The following is a 12,729-nucleotide window of genomic DNA, read 5'->3' on the forward strand; positions in this document are numbered from 1 at the left end:
GTGGTGACACCACTTACCTGAAAAATAGCACTAAGCAGTGTGGCTGATTAATCTTTTAACTTAACAGCCTAAATGCTAATTGCCTTAACATCACAGAAAAAATGCTATTTTACAGCATGTATTATTTCAACTTGAAATAATTGTCTATGTATTTTTTTAACATATTTGCTAAAGGTAGTAAGGGAGAGACAACTTTGTTTTACACAGACAAAAATACAGCATATTGCAGCAAGATACAGGACCTACCCCCAAATATACAGCCCTTGAAGAATAATCTTAGCTTTGGGATCCAGTTCCCTGTCTTGGGATGTGTCTGGGACAACAAACTATTACTGCCTGATGTCAACAAAGGCAGTGCTGGTTGTTTTAATTGTACTTTTCTCACTGTAACATATTGGTTTTCTTTCAATGTTCCTGGTCTTATAATAATTTTTTTGTAGAAGAATTAATACATTAATGAGCATTTTTATCTTTAAATTTCAATTTTAATAATTACAAGTGAACTACAATTACTGAAGTGTTAATGTAGCTATTTAGAAAGAGAATACATGTTAATACAAGCAATTTAATACCAACATGTTTTTGTAAAGAGTAATTTCAATTCAATTTGAATTTCACTTAAAAACTTTGAGTACATATACTTCGAGGTATGTATTACAAAGAATATCTTGAGATGTTTTTAAGAACTCTTAAAGGTGTGTTGAAACAATCTGAGCAAGAAAGCTGGGATAGATATTTTTCTTTAATGATATATTCTATGGAAAATTCAAATTGTTTACTTGTATTTAAATAATTGTTCAGATTCCATATTTTTTTTTTGTAAAAAACATAAGCTTAAATCAAGTGGGAACTGCTCATGGCTTTAGTTAAGTTGTATTGACACAGAATTAATGTTCCAGTAAGACAATGTACTTGAAATTCAGTGCCCAGAGTTTATTTTATGTTCAAATCCTTTAAAAAAAAAAAACAAACACTTATCTCTTTCCTTCCTTGCCTCTTGTATTTAGATTCTTCAGAAAAACTACAAATAGATTTAACTGGGATCGCCAAATAAGGAAAATGAAGCCTGATCAAAAAGGGATTAATGTCAAAGCTGTGCCTGCGCTCTTCCTCAAAAGCAGCTGCTGGGAGGGCAAGAGGAATCTTTACATCTACAGAGAAGTAAGGTGCTGTAACAGCTTTCTAGTAGCAGTAAGAGACATAATCAATTAAAACAACACCCTACCAAAACATGCCAGGGTAGTAGTGAAATAGGAAAGAGTAAGACCAGTGTGTAGTAAGAAAAAGGTCAGTGTGAGTCCACAATTTGAACACAGAAGCAGGGGGAATTTGCACCAGAAACTGGAGGATCTTATCTCCACTAATAAAATAGGTAAACAAGGTGCTGTTAGTTAATTTCCCCCTCCAATACACATTAATTTGAGAGCAAATTTCTGACAAGATGTTTTATTCCTTCTTAGTGTTTGGTAAAAGGTTGGAACCAAACTTAAAGATAGTGTTTTTATATTTTTTTATATTAATAGCATAAAGTTAAATTAGCCTTCTGATTATCCTGTCGCAGTTGTGTCACTGTGTCGAAGTTTTTAATTGCAACCTGCCCAGTATAACAACTACTTCAGCAACAGCATACACCCCAAATTAGCAATTAGTCTAGGAATGTTACCTTATAACATAATCCATTGTAACAATGGGAGACAGTATTTCTCCTAACATCTGCAAAGGGAGTCTGAAAGGTTTTCCTTCTAGCATTTTTTACCAAATTCCTGTTTGTACGATGTTGTAACCTCCAACTTAACTTACATTTCTGGTTGCTTCGGAGAAAATATCCCACACCTGGTCTTGCAGAGTGCTGTCACTGATTCTCAAACTGTTCTTCATCCAATTCTGTGCAACAGAAAAAACAGTAACTGGAAAGGTGCAAGTCTTTTTTTTTTTTTTTATTGTTTACCAATTTTCCTTTAAGAATTACTTCTGATTAAGATCTGGTTAGATGTTTACTCTTTATGAATCTCTTTAACCTCCACGCAAAATCGTTTCGCATAATGCCTGCGTGCTGTTATGAGGCTCTGCTATACCTCTCAATTGCCCCACCAACAGTAATCCAGAAGATGTAAAGATGTAAATGTATAAAAAAGATAATCCTTCCTAATACAGCTGGTTTTGTTAAAGTCCCACTAAACTTTCTGACAGTTCCCATGAGTTAAAAACTTAAGGATCTGATCTTATTTATGTACTGGACAGATGGTCGTGCACCTAAATGGATACTTTAGTTTATTTCAGAAAAGTAACATTTAAGCAAATATCTCAATGCAAACATTTGAAAGTTGTTTGGGCTATTGCAGGAGTTCCTGCTGAAAATAAAAACAAAGCCATAAATTTCTACTTATAATATGCTCACACTATCAGCAACTTTAAGGAATGTGGAATTCTAAGTAAAACCTAACGTAAAGATATTTGCATTGCAATGAAAATCCCAGGGAAGCTGCATTAATAAATTGGAACAATGAACTGCAAAAACTTTTGATCTTCCATTGCAACATATCTTACCAAAAAGAAACAAGCTTCTTGACAATATCACTTTCCCTGCTTGAAACATTCATTTTGGAGAAAAGTATTCTAACCTTCAGATCCCTAGCAGCAATTTCACTGCAGCTCTATTAAGTTTTATTTGAAGGCTTTGGAAGCAATTGTGATATTTTCTCAGCCTCACAACCTGAGGAACAGAACAGGGAGGCAGGGGGGGAAGGCCAGCTGGTCAGTAATTCTTTACTGATACCACATGAAATATTTGGGATTTGTTTTGGCTGGGATACTGATGCAAAATTTAGCGAAGCATCCAATGTGGGAGATTCTGTGAGAATGCTGAGCAACAGGAAAACTCTCAGAACAGTATCTTGCTTTTACCAGGAAAACACAAAGCCATAGAAATAAGAATCCTTTAAAAGTATGTCTAAGAATTTGGACACACAATAGAAATTGCAAACTGAGAAAAAGAAAGGTATTAAAAAAACCCCAACAGACTTCCAGCTGAAGATTAAGTTTGAATGCTGAGTCTCTGGCTTAGTACTTAAAATGTCACAGAGAGTCCTTTTAAGCAAGATGTATTTTACAAACACTGCCTATTTGAAACTCAGCTATTGCACCATCTATTTACCAATGCCCAAATAAGCATATGTCCCACCTTTGCTCAAAGAGCACTTGCTAAGAAAGTCTATTTTTAATATCATTGCTACTAATCTCTATTAAAACATACCTGAAACTTTACTTTTTTTCTTGGAATATTATCAAAGACACGCATTTGCTCCAGAATGTTCCGCACTTTAGGGCTTATGTTTGGCTTCTTCATTACTTCATGAATTTTCTGAATGAAGAAAACCAGAATTAAATCAGCAAAACAGCACAACAATCAAATGGTACGCAAGGCAGAAACATGCTGGACAGAAGTCACCCAGTACCCACAGACTGTAGAGCCTGCTCGAAAGAACCGTTCAATACGCATGGGAAAAACACTAACCTGTGGTTTTATCATAGATCAAAGTTATCTATATACGTATTTATACCTATATAGTAAGCAGAGGCAAGCAGGACTGTTCACCAATGCTTGCTGATGTACAAGTTACAACTTATAAACTTTTAAAAGTAAAGTCACATAGGAGGTTCTTGCAGTGTGAAGACCTGTATTAAGAGAAGCAATTGTCAACTGATTGACTTTACAAACCTCTGGAGTTAATTATGAAAAAGAAGGCTAACTTTGAGGCCACAGATTGACATGCATTTCTTGTGGCAGCAGTGCCAGTTTCAACAACCATTAATCCCCATAAAGCTCAGGCATATTCCTTTGCTACAGGTGCCAGAACAAGAGAATGGAGGTTGGACCAGGGCCTGGAAGAGCACTGCTGCTTGGTGGGGAAAAAGGGTTCTGAGCTTCCCATTACTTCAAGATGTAGCAATTGGACTGTAAAGGCTTCCTGTACTTCTGAAAATCTGTTTATTGAAAGGTTTTGTGATATGTTAAGACTACCAGAAAAGGACACGCTATAATAATCCCTCACCTCTCTGCACAGGAGGAAGGCTAACAGTTTTCATAAGCGGTACAATTCACATTATACTGCCTTCCAACCACGTACTCAAACAACGTTCAATCTCAACAATCGCAATAATCTGTTTACTTCAATGTTACTATTCGTATTCCTTGACTATGCATATAGCTTAGTACTTTGTTAGATTGTGTTCTAAGATAGAAACCAACAAATCCATGGATAAAGGTGATCTCATTAATTATACCTAATGGGGTTTTGAAAGCGCGTTTGAGAGTTCCTTCCTAAAACCTTTAAAGGAAACTAACAGCCCTAAGAGGGTAGGTTCTTGCACAGGATAAATAACTACCTAAAGGCTAGGACAGGAAGGGTAGGAGAGATTTCCACCCATGCTGGAGCCTCTCCTGTTGAACATATTTATAAAATATCTGAAAAGAAGGCAGGAAAATTTTCCTAATTATATGAAGCTACTCAGGATGAAGACTGTGAAGAATTCCAGAAAGACCTTAAGAGAATGATTGACTAGGTAATAAAAAGGTGAATTATATTCAGCCCAAATTCATGAAAAGCCATCCTAACTTCACATCTAAAATCACAGAATTATAGAAATGGCAGTCTTTAAGATAACCACTGGAGCTCGGACACAAGATCTTGGGCTTAAAATAGCCAATTCCATGAAAATGCCAGCACAATGATCAGCAGCTGTCAAAAAAAAAGTAGTAGGTAACTGACAAAAATCCTAAAGAAAGGAATAAAGAAGGACATAGAAAACATCATTACGACGTGGAGTAAATCTATAGTTCATCCATATCCTCAACAGTTCTTGTAACCTCGTTTCACAAGGATACAGTAGAACTGGACTTCAGAGGTCCAAAGATATAATTTACATATGAAGAACAACTGAGCAGGACAGGACTTCTCAGCCTGAAACAGAGACGATGAGATGGGAGGGACACCAGCCAGAGGTCTACAAAAGCATATGGGCCATGAAGAGGGTGGACAATGATCAATGGTTCGTGTGCAAGAACTAGGGAATGTCAAATCAAACTAGTAGGAGACACACTCAAAACAACCAAAAGGTGTGTTTCTTACCAGGAAAAGCAATAGACCTACCAAGAAATTGCCAAAAGAAAGCTGTGGATATTGGGAAAAAGAGATCTCTGCTTTGATCCAGTATAGCCTCTCTTGTGTCTTCAATGATAATAAACAATAGTTAAACCTTACCTGAATCCACTCCTGTTGCTTAACATCTCCTTTGTTAGTTTTGGCTTCAAAATCTTTTCCACCATATTTCTGGTCTTCACTTACACACCTCACGTGTTCCTTATAATCGTCACCCCTGAAAACAGGAGATTTTTAACTGTAGTTCACTAAAGTGTTTCAGTCCTTCAAAGTATGCAAGACTTGTGTAGTCAACAAACTGAAGTACCAGATGACAGCATCTAACATTTAAACCTTAATACTGTCAGCGCTTATATGAATAAAGTTCGACGTGCTTGCAAGAGTGCTGACATTTCTGTCGTGCTACAGCCTTCAGTGGCAACCTCTGATCTGCAAAATCAGATCTGAGTCTTCATTATGCTCCTACTTTTATAATGACTCTACAACTTATTAGTATTCTGGTTTGAGGACACTTCTGCACATTTGTACACGAGACACATGCACAGCTATTAACGCACACCTGTGTTTTACTACTCACATTGACATGCTTTAAAATTACAAAAGCAGGTGAAAAAATGCTTGCAAAACCTAATTCCTAAATATAGATATATTCTAATACGGTAGTGTGGTTCTGACCGATGTGTAAGTGCCCCCCAAAAGGAGTGAAGAACATAGATATTAATCTTTTGTCAATTAGTTATTGAGAAATATAATCATTATTTGAGAACAATCTTATTTTCTTATGCAAATTCATATACTTATATTTCGAAAGCAGATAATTGCACTGCTTTGTTCTGAGAAGTGACAATCAAATTTGGAATTTTTGATGTTCTTGCCAATCTCACTCCCTCTCCAGCAGCAGAATAAGTAACAGCTGCTGGTCAACAGAAGATGAAAGCACCGTCACTTATCACTATAGAAGAAGAAATTGCAACTCTGCTGTGTGGTTTCGTTGCACTTGTGGTTCAAACTTGGATGATGAAGCTTGAAATTACATGAAAAAGTGTATAATTGTTAAATTTATACACGTTTGCTATTTTAAATTTCAAAACTTGATTCTAATACACCAATAGGGAAATTTGTGACAACCACCGCAGAGCGAGCAAGGCTATTTCCCACCCTTCACCTACCAGAAATCCTTGCCGCAGTCCATGCAGGAAAGGCACTGACAGCTCCTGCAGATGTTCACATGTTTTTCAACTTGTGCTTTCTTCACAGATTCCCCGCAGGCGTTGCACGTGAAAACCACCATGTCGGCGGGCGGTCAGTAGCTCCCGGGAAACGGGTACAAATCTGCTTCCTCCCCGCGCCAGCACAGCCCTAGAAACACAAGAAGGTGAACTCGATTTTATAACTTGAGAGAACTTGGGATGGCCGAGGAGAAAACACAAACTGTGAGTTCCCCGAGAGGAATTCCAAGCAGCTTGATTTCCACGGGGAAAGGTTCATGGAATTGCTGGAGTTGGAAGGGACCTTCTAGAGATCCTCTACTCCAACTTCCCGCCACAGCAGCCTTGTCCACAGCCCATAAACGCTCGCTTTGCCCGATACCTCGGGCACAAGGGGAACCGCTCACCCCGAAACTAGCTACCCCCCCTCACCCCGTGCCGACACACGTCCCAGGCGGCCGTTCACGCTTCCCCTCCGGCCCTCCCGTCCCTCTCCCCGCCGCACACCCGTCTCGGCCGGGCACAGGCCAGCGCTGCCACGGAGGCGGAGGAAGGGGGGGGGGCGGCCGATCTGCTCCACCGCCCCCGGGCACCCCAGCTCCTCCCGGGGGGGCGGGCAGGCCGCTGCCATGCCGCCTCACGCCGCTCCCCGGTACCGCTACCTGCCCTCTAACCGCACCCCCCCCGCCCCGCACCTCAACCGCCGCTCCGCGCGGCACGTGCCACCCCGCCACCTCCGTCACTCCCCGCCGCCGCCGCCCCGCAGCGGAAGCGGAAGAGGAAGGAGCGGAAGCGGAAGGCTGAGTCCGATGCCGCTGGTGGGGCTTGGGCAGCCGCGCAGGGATGGAGCTGGAGCTGTGGGGCGGCCGGAGCCGGTAAGAGCTGAGTGGGGCCGGCTCCTTCCTTTCAGCCGCTCTCCCCGCCTCTGCCAGGCCGGGCCGCGCCGCCTTCCCCCAGCTGAGCCCGTGTGGTGGCCGCGTCTTCCCGCCGCGCCGGTTGGGGCTCGGCCTGTCCTCAGCCCCGGCCCCCTGCAGCAGCGGCTGCTTGAGCCCCGTTACCGCACCCCCGCCTTGCTCCGCCTGCGGTGTCTCCGCGCCTTGCCGCGGTGCCCGGCCTTGTCTTCTGAGGCAATCCCTTCCTCCGTAGCCCTTCTCCCTGCTCCGCCTCCAGCCGGAGCTGTAGCCGGGCAAGGCTGAGGGGAGCTTGAAATGGCAGCTTAAGCATAAACGGCGCCTGTATCACTGGGGTTCCTCTTGCTGGGGAGCAGCTCAGCGTGTCACCTTCTCCCAAGGGAGACAGGCACCTGATGCCTGAGAGGGTGCGAGTTCAGGGGTTGTTAAAGTACCTCCAAGGTGCCGTGGTGGGAGACGTGCCCAAAGAAAGCAGTTCTGTGGCAAACAGATGTGGTTTCCTTATTTTAAAGCCTGGTTTAAAACCCATGATCATAAATAGGAAAAAAAAAAGTACAATATCACAGCCCACTTTAATCCAACAGGAGGCAGTGGGTCACAGAGTAACAGCATAAACTGAAATGTGGAGCTTTTCAGTGCTCATGAGAACTGAGAATGGGGGCAACCGCTTTCTTCTTGTATTTAACCCAAGGTGGTTTTTCTGCTTCGTTGATTAGAAGATTAGAAGTTTTAATTGTCTTGGAATTTTCTTTTATATTTACAAGGGAGCATTTTCATCTTTTTCCCAAAAAAAGGAAGTATAAAACTGAATGTGTGGGGATGTTACTTGTTTTCCCTTCAACCTGTTCAAAGAAGTCTTTTCTAAAAGAGACTTTACATTGTATTAAACGAAAAAAAAAATAATACCATACTAACTTATCTAAAGAATCAGATCCACGTGGGAAATGTGTTTAGCTACAACAGCAAGAAATATGGCATAAAAAAAATGTTACTACAGTGTTCTTTTCAATTTAGAGTGTTCAGTCTACAAATGCTATTGATTTTGTAGGTGTTACATGTTTTTGCCTTAGAATCTAATTGTTGAAGTTTTCTAAATTGCTTTTTGTTGTTGTTACGGAGTTCAGTTTATTGGCAGCAACATTAGCACATTTTTGTGGAAGGTCTTTGTTGTAAGCGAAACTTGATTAAAATCGATATTTCCTGTATACATTGCTGTATTTCTACTGGTGAGCAATACTGTGACTCATCTTTAATCAGAAAAATGTCATTAGAGCTCACATGGCAGGTGTGAACTGAAGTCTGTTTCCTTTGGGAGCTAAAACAAACTGTAAAAATGTTCTTCGTATTCTAAATTCATTTTGCGATTTAATATTTAAAATTCATCTTAGCATTTTATTTCATTGTAGGTAATTTAAGTGATTTTCTAGCATGGACACTGTTGCTAGCCATAGTTGTCATCTTCTCCAGCAGCTACATGAACAGCGCATTCAGGGGCTTCTCTGTGACTGCATGCTGGTGGTAAAAGGTGTCTGCTTCAAAGCACACAAAAATGTATTAGCTGCTTTCAGTCAATATTTCAGGTATGTGATGGAAAATTCTTCCTTTAAAACAGTGAAGTAAATGCTGTTGGTTGAGGTTTTCTCTGAGAAGGGTATCTTTTTCTGATAGTTGCAGACTAAGTAACTGTTTGAGTGTAAGAGGAAAAATTTTTCCAGCTATAATTGTGTATCAAATATTTAATCTAATTAAAAACTGTGGCAATCCTAATTTCTTTTCCAGATAATACATAGTTAACTACTACATAGTTTGAGTTTGGCATTTTCTTGATCCTTACTTGCTTACTGTGCCTCATATAATGGATTCTGGCATCAACCTACATTCAGTATTTCAGAATGAGAAGGTAACAGTTTACAAGGAGGATAGTGGAGTACACTAAACAGAGCCAGATAAGGGATATAATTGATGAAACTTCACATTATCCATTTCCAGATCATGTGAATTGTTCCGTCAGTTATATATTAAAAATAAAACGTAAGTATATAGGTTCTTATTGCATCTCTTATTTAGAACAGATTCTCAGAGAGACAGCGTGTGTGTTTTGAAGTATACAGGTGGCCTGTGAAGCCAAATCACTGTTTTCTTCTCCCTCTGTGTAGCCCTCATTGATCCCCCAAATTTTGGGAGATGTTTGATCTCTCAACTTAGTGTTTTATGTTAGTTATGAGTAAGCTGTTAGATCTGGCAGTATTTAGACCTTGCTTCTTGAAACATCTCTAAAGCTTGACTACCAATTTTTATGTAAGAAAATGATTTTTATGTTATGACCAGGGAAAAAAGCTGAGAGGTTTTTTCCTTTTTCTCTTCTAGTGTTGTGATCCTGATGCTGAAGTGAACTTATGCTCAAAAGACTGAATTTTTAAAATAGTTTAAAAGAACTAGGTGTCCAACTCTTGCTGAAATTCTATAGGATATAAGTGACTAATTAATTTAGACTCTTAACCCAGATCTGTTTATTTTAGTTGTGGTTTTAATTTAAATAGTATGGGCTGGATTTATGAAAGAATTTGGATGTGGGCACCACCTTCAGAGTAGCATGTAGGTATGAGGGTAGGACAACTTAAGTATGGGGATGCATCTGAAAATGCATTTCTAAAGTTTAAACCTAGACTCTCATTTGCTTAAGATTCAGAGCTCAGTGATACTATGTCCACCTAATTTGAGAGTCAACCCACGGAGAGGAATCATCAAGTTTAGGGCATTTCCTAGTGTAGGAAAATAGCTACATAGGTGTGACCTGACCCCATTTATATATTGTTGTTTACTGTGAGAGTATGAGGTTAGAGACTGGGGGGTTTACTGGAAAGGTGTGGAGTTCCTGACTGAGGCAGAGGATGAACCCACTTAATCTAGGACTGGTGATGTGTGTGAGGAGCTACAGCTCTGACGCTAAGAATACTTTACATCAAATAGTAAGAAATTTATGAATTCAGGCACTTTAAGGATTCAATGACAATTCAGTGGGTGTTGCCGAACTGCTGTTTTAGGCTCATGTGCCTGTACTTTTCGTTATTCTTTTGCTTGGTTCTCATTCTGTAACAGAAAAAATACTTTTTTCCGATTGTAAGACATACATTGAAAATAATGCCATCTTCTTGTTTACTGTTACTGTCCTCTCACCTACTTGTGGAGAAATAACCAATAATAACTTCAGTAAAGTTTACTGATAAAGTTTGATGGACAAGCATAGCTGCCAGAAGAGAATAGTTTAGCTGATTTTTGAGGTCTGTTTTCTTTTTGCTAGAAAATTTCTTGTGTCCTGTTTCATTTGCCATGACAGAAGGAGAAACACCATTCTAAGTCAACCAACCTTTGCAAATTGTCCATAAATGCACCCCTGTACCTAATATGTAAAGAACATTGGATAGGAAACCGCAGATATAGGGTGTGATTTCAAAACATAAAAAATAGAAAATTAAAGTTATATAAAGGGTAATTTACTTTGACTTATGCTTTAAGTGTACTAGTGTAGGACTAATATACAAGACAAGTAATTGAGCAGTTTTGAGACCTTGATCTGCAAAAACACAGCAATCTAGATAAGACCATGTAGCATAAATTGTTGTTTCATACCAATCAGTCTGTTTGAAGTGTCTGTGTATTTTTTTTATAGAAGTGTCTGTTAATTGTTTGTGTTTGAATATTTGCCTTATTTTATCAGGACCCTTTTCCAGAATTCTTCGGGCCAGAAGAATGATGTCTTTCACTTGGACATTAAAAATGTAGGTGGGATAGGCCAGATCTTGGACTTCATGTACACTTCTCACCTGGATCTCAGCCAGGACAATGTACAAGCTATGTTGGATATCGCGCAGTGTCTCCAAGTGCAAAATGTGCTGAACATTTGCCACACCTTTTTAAAATCTTCTACAGCTGTAGAGCAAACAGCCAGCATGCCTTGTAACAGCGTGTTTTCGCTGCAGAGTGCTTTGCCTGCGGATGCCAGCTGCACCAACGACAGTTACGGGACAAACCTCTTGCACGAGTGTTCATCTGACACACAAGCCAATAAAGTCTTGCCTGACCACCATTCGCACGCCTCGCAGCCCGTTAATCTTCACGCACCCTCGGGTGATGTGCAGAAACAACCACAAGACTCCTTGGATGGCAACTGCCCAGAGCTTCCTTTTAAGCAACCAAATTACTATTATAAACTACGCAACTTTTACAGTAAACAGTTCTATAAGCAAAACGCTTGCTCTAATCATGAGAGAGTGGCGGAACAATCCTTCTCTTACAACACGTCTACAGAAATAAACGCAGTAGAGAATAATTCTTGTACCGTCAATCACTCGGAGTGTATTCTGGAAACCTCTGATCATTTACCATCAAACTTTCTGGTTCAGTCTGTGAATGAAGCTGCCCCGGACCAAGATGCCGAAAGTGCGCTTATGCAGCCCACCAAACAGATGCGACTGAAAAAGGCAATACACCTCAAAAAGTTAAATTTTCTAAGATCTCAGAAATCTGCAGAGCAGCCGCCTGAGCCTAAAAGAGATGACAGTAGAGTAACAGGAGTAACTGAATCTGTAAGTGAAAGTACCATGGACATGACAAATGTTAGAGATACTGAAGAAAAAGAAACTGAAGATTTAGTGAATTCTGAGAATTTTGAACAAGCTGTTGAAATTGAAAGATCTCAAGGTCCTTTGGAGCAAGAAGGGCAATCACAGACTCTTCAGTCGCAGAGGCAATATACTTGTGAGTTATGTGGGAAGGCTTTCAAACATCCAAGCAATTTGGAGCTCCACAAAAGGTCTCATACAGGTACAGTTATCAATAACTTGGTCTGCAGACCAAATATTTCAATTAAAGAGGATGTCCTGTGGTATCTCTTGATTCAGATGCTGGTTCAGGGTCTACTTTCAAAAGCTTGTGTGTTTTTTGGTCTTTTTTTTTTTTTAATGAATAATCATAAATGAATAAAGACTGTAAGACTGAGTCTAGCTGAGGGTTGTATTAAAGATTTCTCCTTCATATTTGTTTTCTTAGGGTTCTTCTTAAAAGAACATTGTGCAGTATTTAAATGAAAATTTTATTTTTGTCTTGCATTTAGAAGAGGCGTTTCTAGTCAGTTTGTCAGATGGCCCAGAAGTCTGAGTCAGATAACAAAAGTGTAAATGGGTAGAAGAAGATACTACGACTGTTCTAGACGATCTCAGTTCTTTCTGATTGTATATTCATTGTAAGATGCAACTGATTAAGGCTTGGTGCTCATTTCTTTTTAACCTGTATAAATATGCTCAAAATTTAATTTATACCTTTTTCCTAGCATGAAGAACTTTCATTGTGTTTACCCAGAGAGAGTAATGCTCTTGCAGACAAGTAGGCTGCAGAGTGAATGGGAATTTGGAAATAATTTTCTTTGTTTTAAAAGCTCAAGTCAGATAACAA

At 39.8% G+C, this 12,729-nt stretch overlaps 2 protein-coding genes across 3 annotated transcripts in view; one reads left to right on the forward strand and one right to left on the reverse strand.

The window, feature by feature from the left end:
- The window catches only part of LYAR (Ly1 antibody reactive), a 21,869-nt gene extending 14,744 nt beyond the window's left edge, over positions 1-7,125 (reverse strand). Inside the window, exons 1-5 of the mRNA XM_014936122.1 lie at positions 7,063-7,125; positions 6,329-6,518; positions 5,262-5,376; positions 3,254-3,361; positions 1,801-1,884 (exon numbers count right to left, since the gene is read on the reverse strand). Coding sequence (XP_014791608.1) covers positions 1,801-1,884; positions 3,254-3,361; positions 5,262-5,376; positions 6,329-6,450 — 429 coding nt within the window. The 5' untranslated portion in view covers positions 6,451-6,518; positions 7,063-7,125. The remainder of the gene's footprint in view (positions 1-1,800; positions 1,885-3,253; positions 3,362-5,261; positions 5,377-6,328; positions 6,519-7,062) is intronic.
- A 41-nt stretch (positions 7,126-7,166) lies between these two features.
- ZBTB49 (zinc finger and BTB domain containing 49) overlaps positions 7,167-12,729 on the forward strand; it is a 34,042-nt gene continuing 28,479 nt past the window's right edge. Inside the window, exons 1-3 of one of the 2 annotated variants that reach the window (XM_014936083.1) lie at positions 7,167-7,242; positions 8,685-8,858; positions 10,997-12,102. In XM_014936083.1, the coding sequence (XP_014791569.1) occupies positions 8,707-8,858; positions 10,997-12,102 (1,258 nt within the window). In that variant the 5' untranslated portion in view covers positions 7,167-7,242; positions 8,685-8,706. The remainder of the gene's footprint in view (positions 7,243-8,684; positions 8,859-10,996; positions 12,103-12,729) is intronic. The other variant, XM_014936084.1, reaches the window with a different exon arrangement.

This window comes from Calidris pugnax, unplaced genomic scaffold (assembly GCF_001431845.1).
Source record: "Calidris pugnax isolate Ruff unplaced genomic scaffold, ASM143184v1 scaffold14, whole genome shotgun sequence".
NCBI classification, from domain to species: Eukaryota; Metazoa; Chordata; class Aves; order Charadriiformes; family Scolopacidae; genus Calidris; species Calidris pugnax.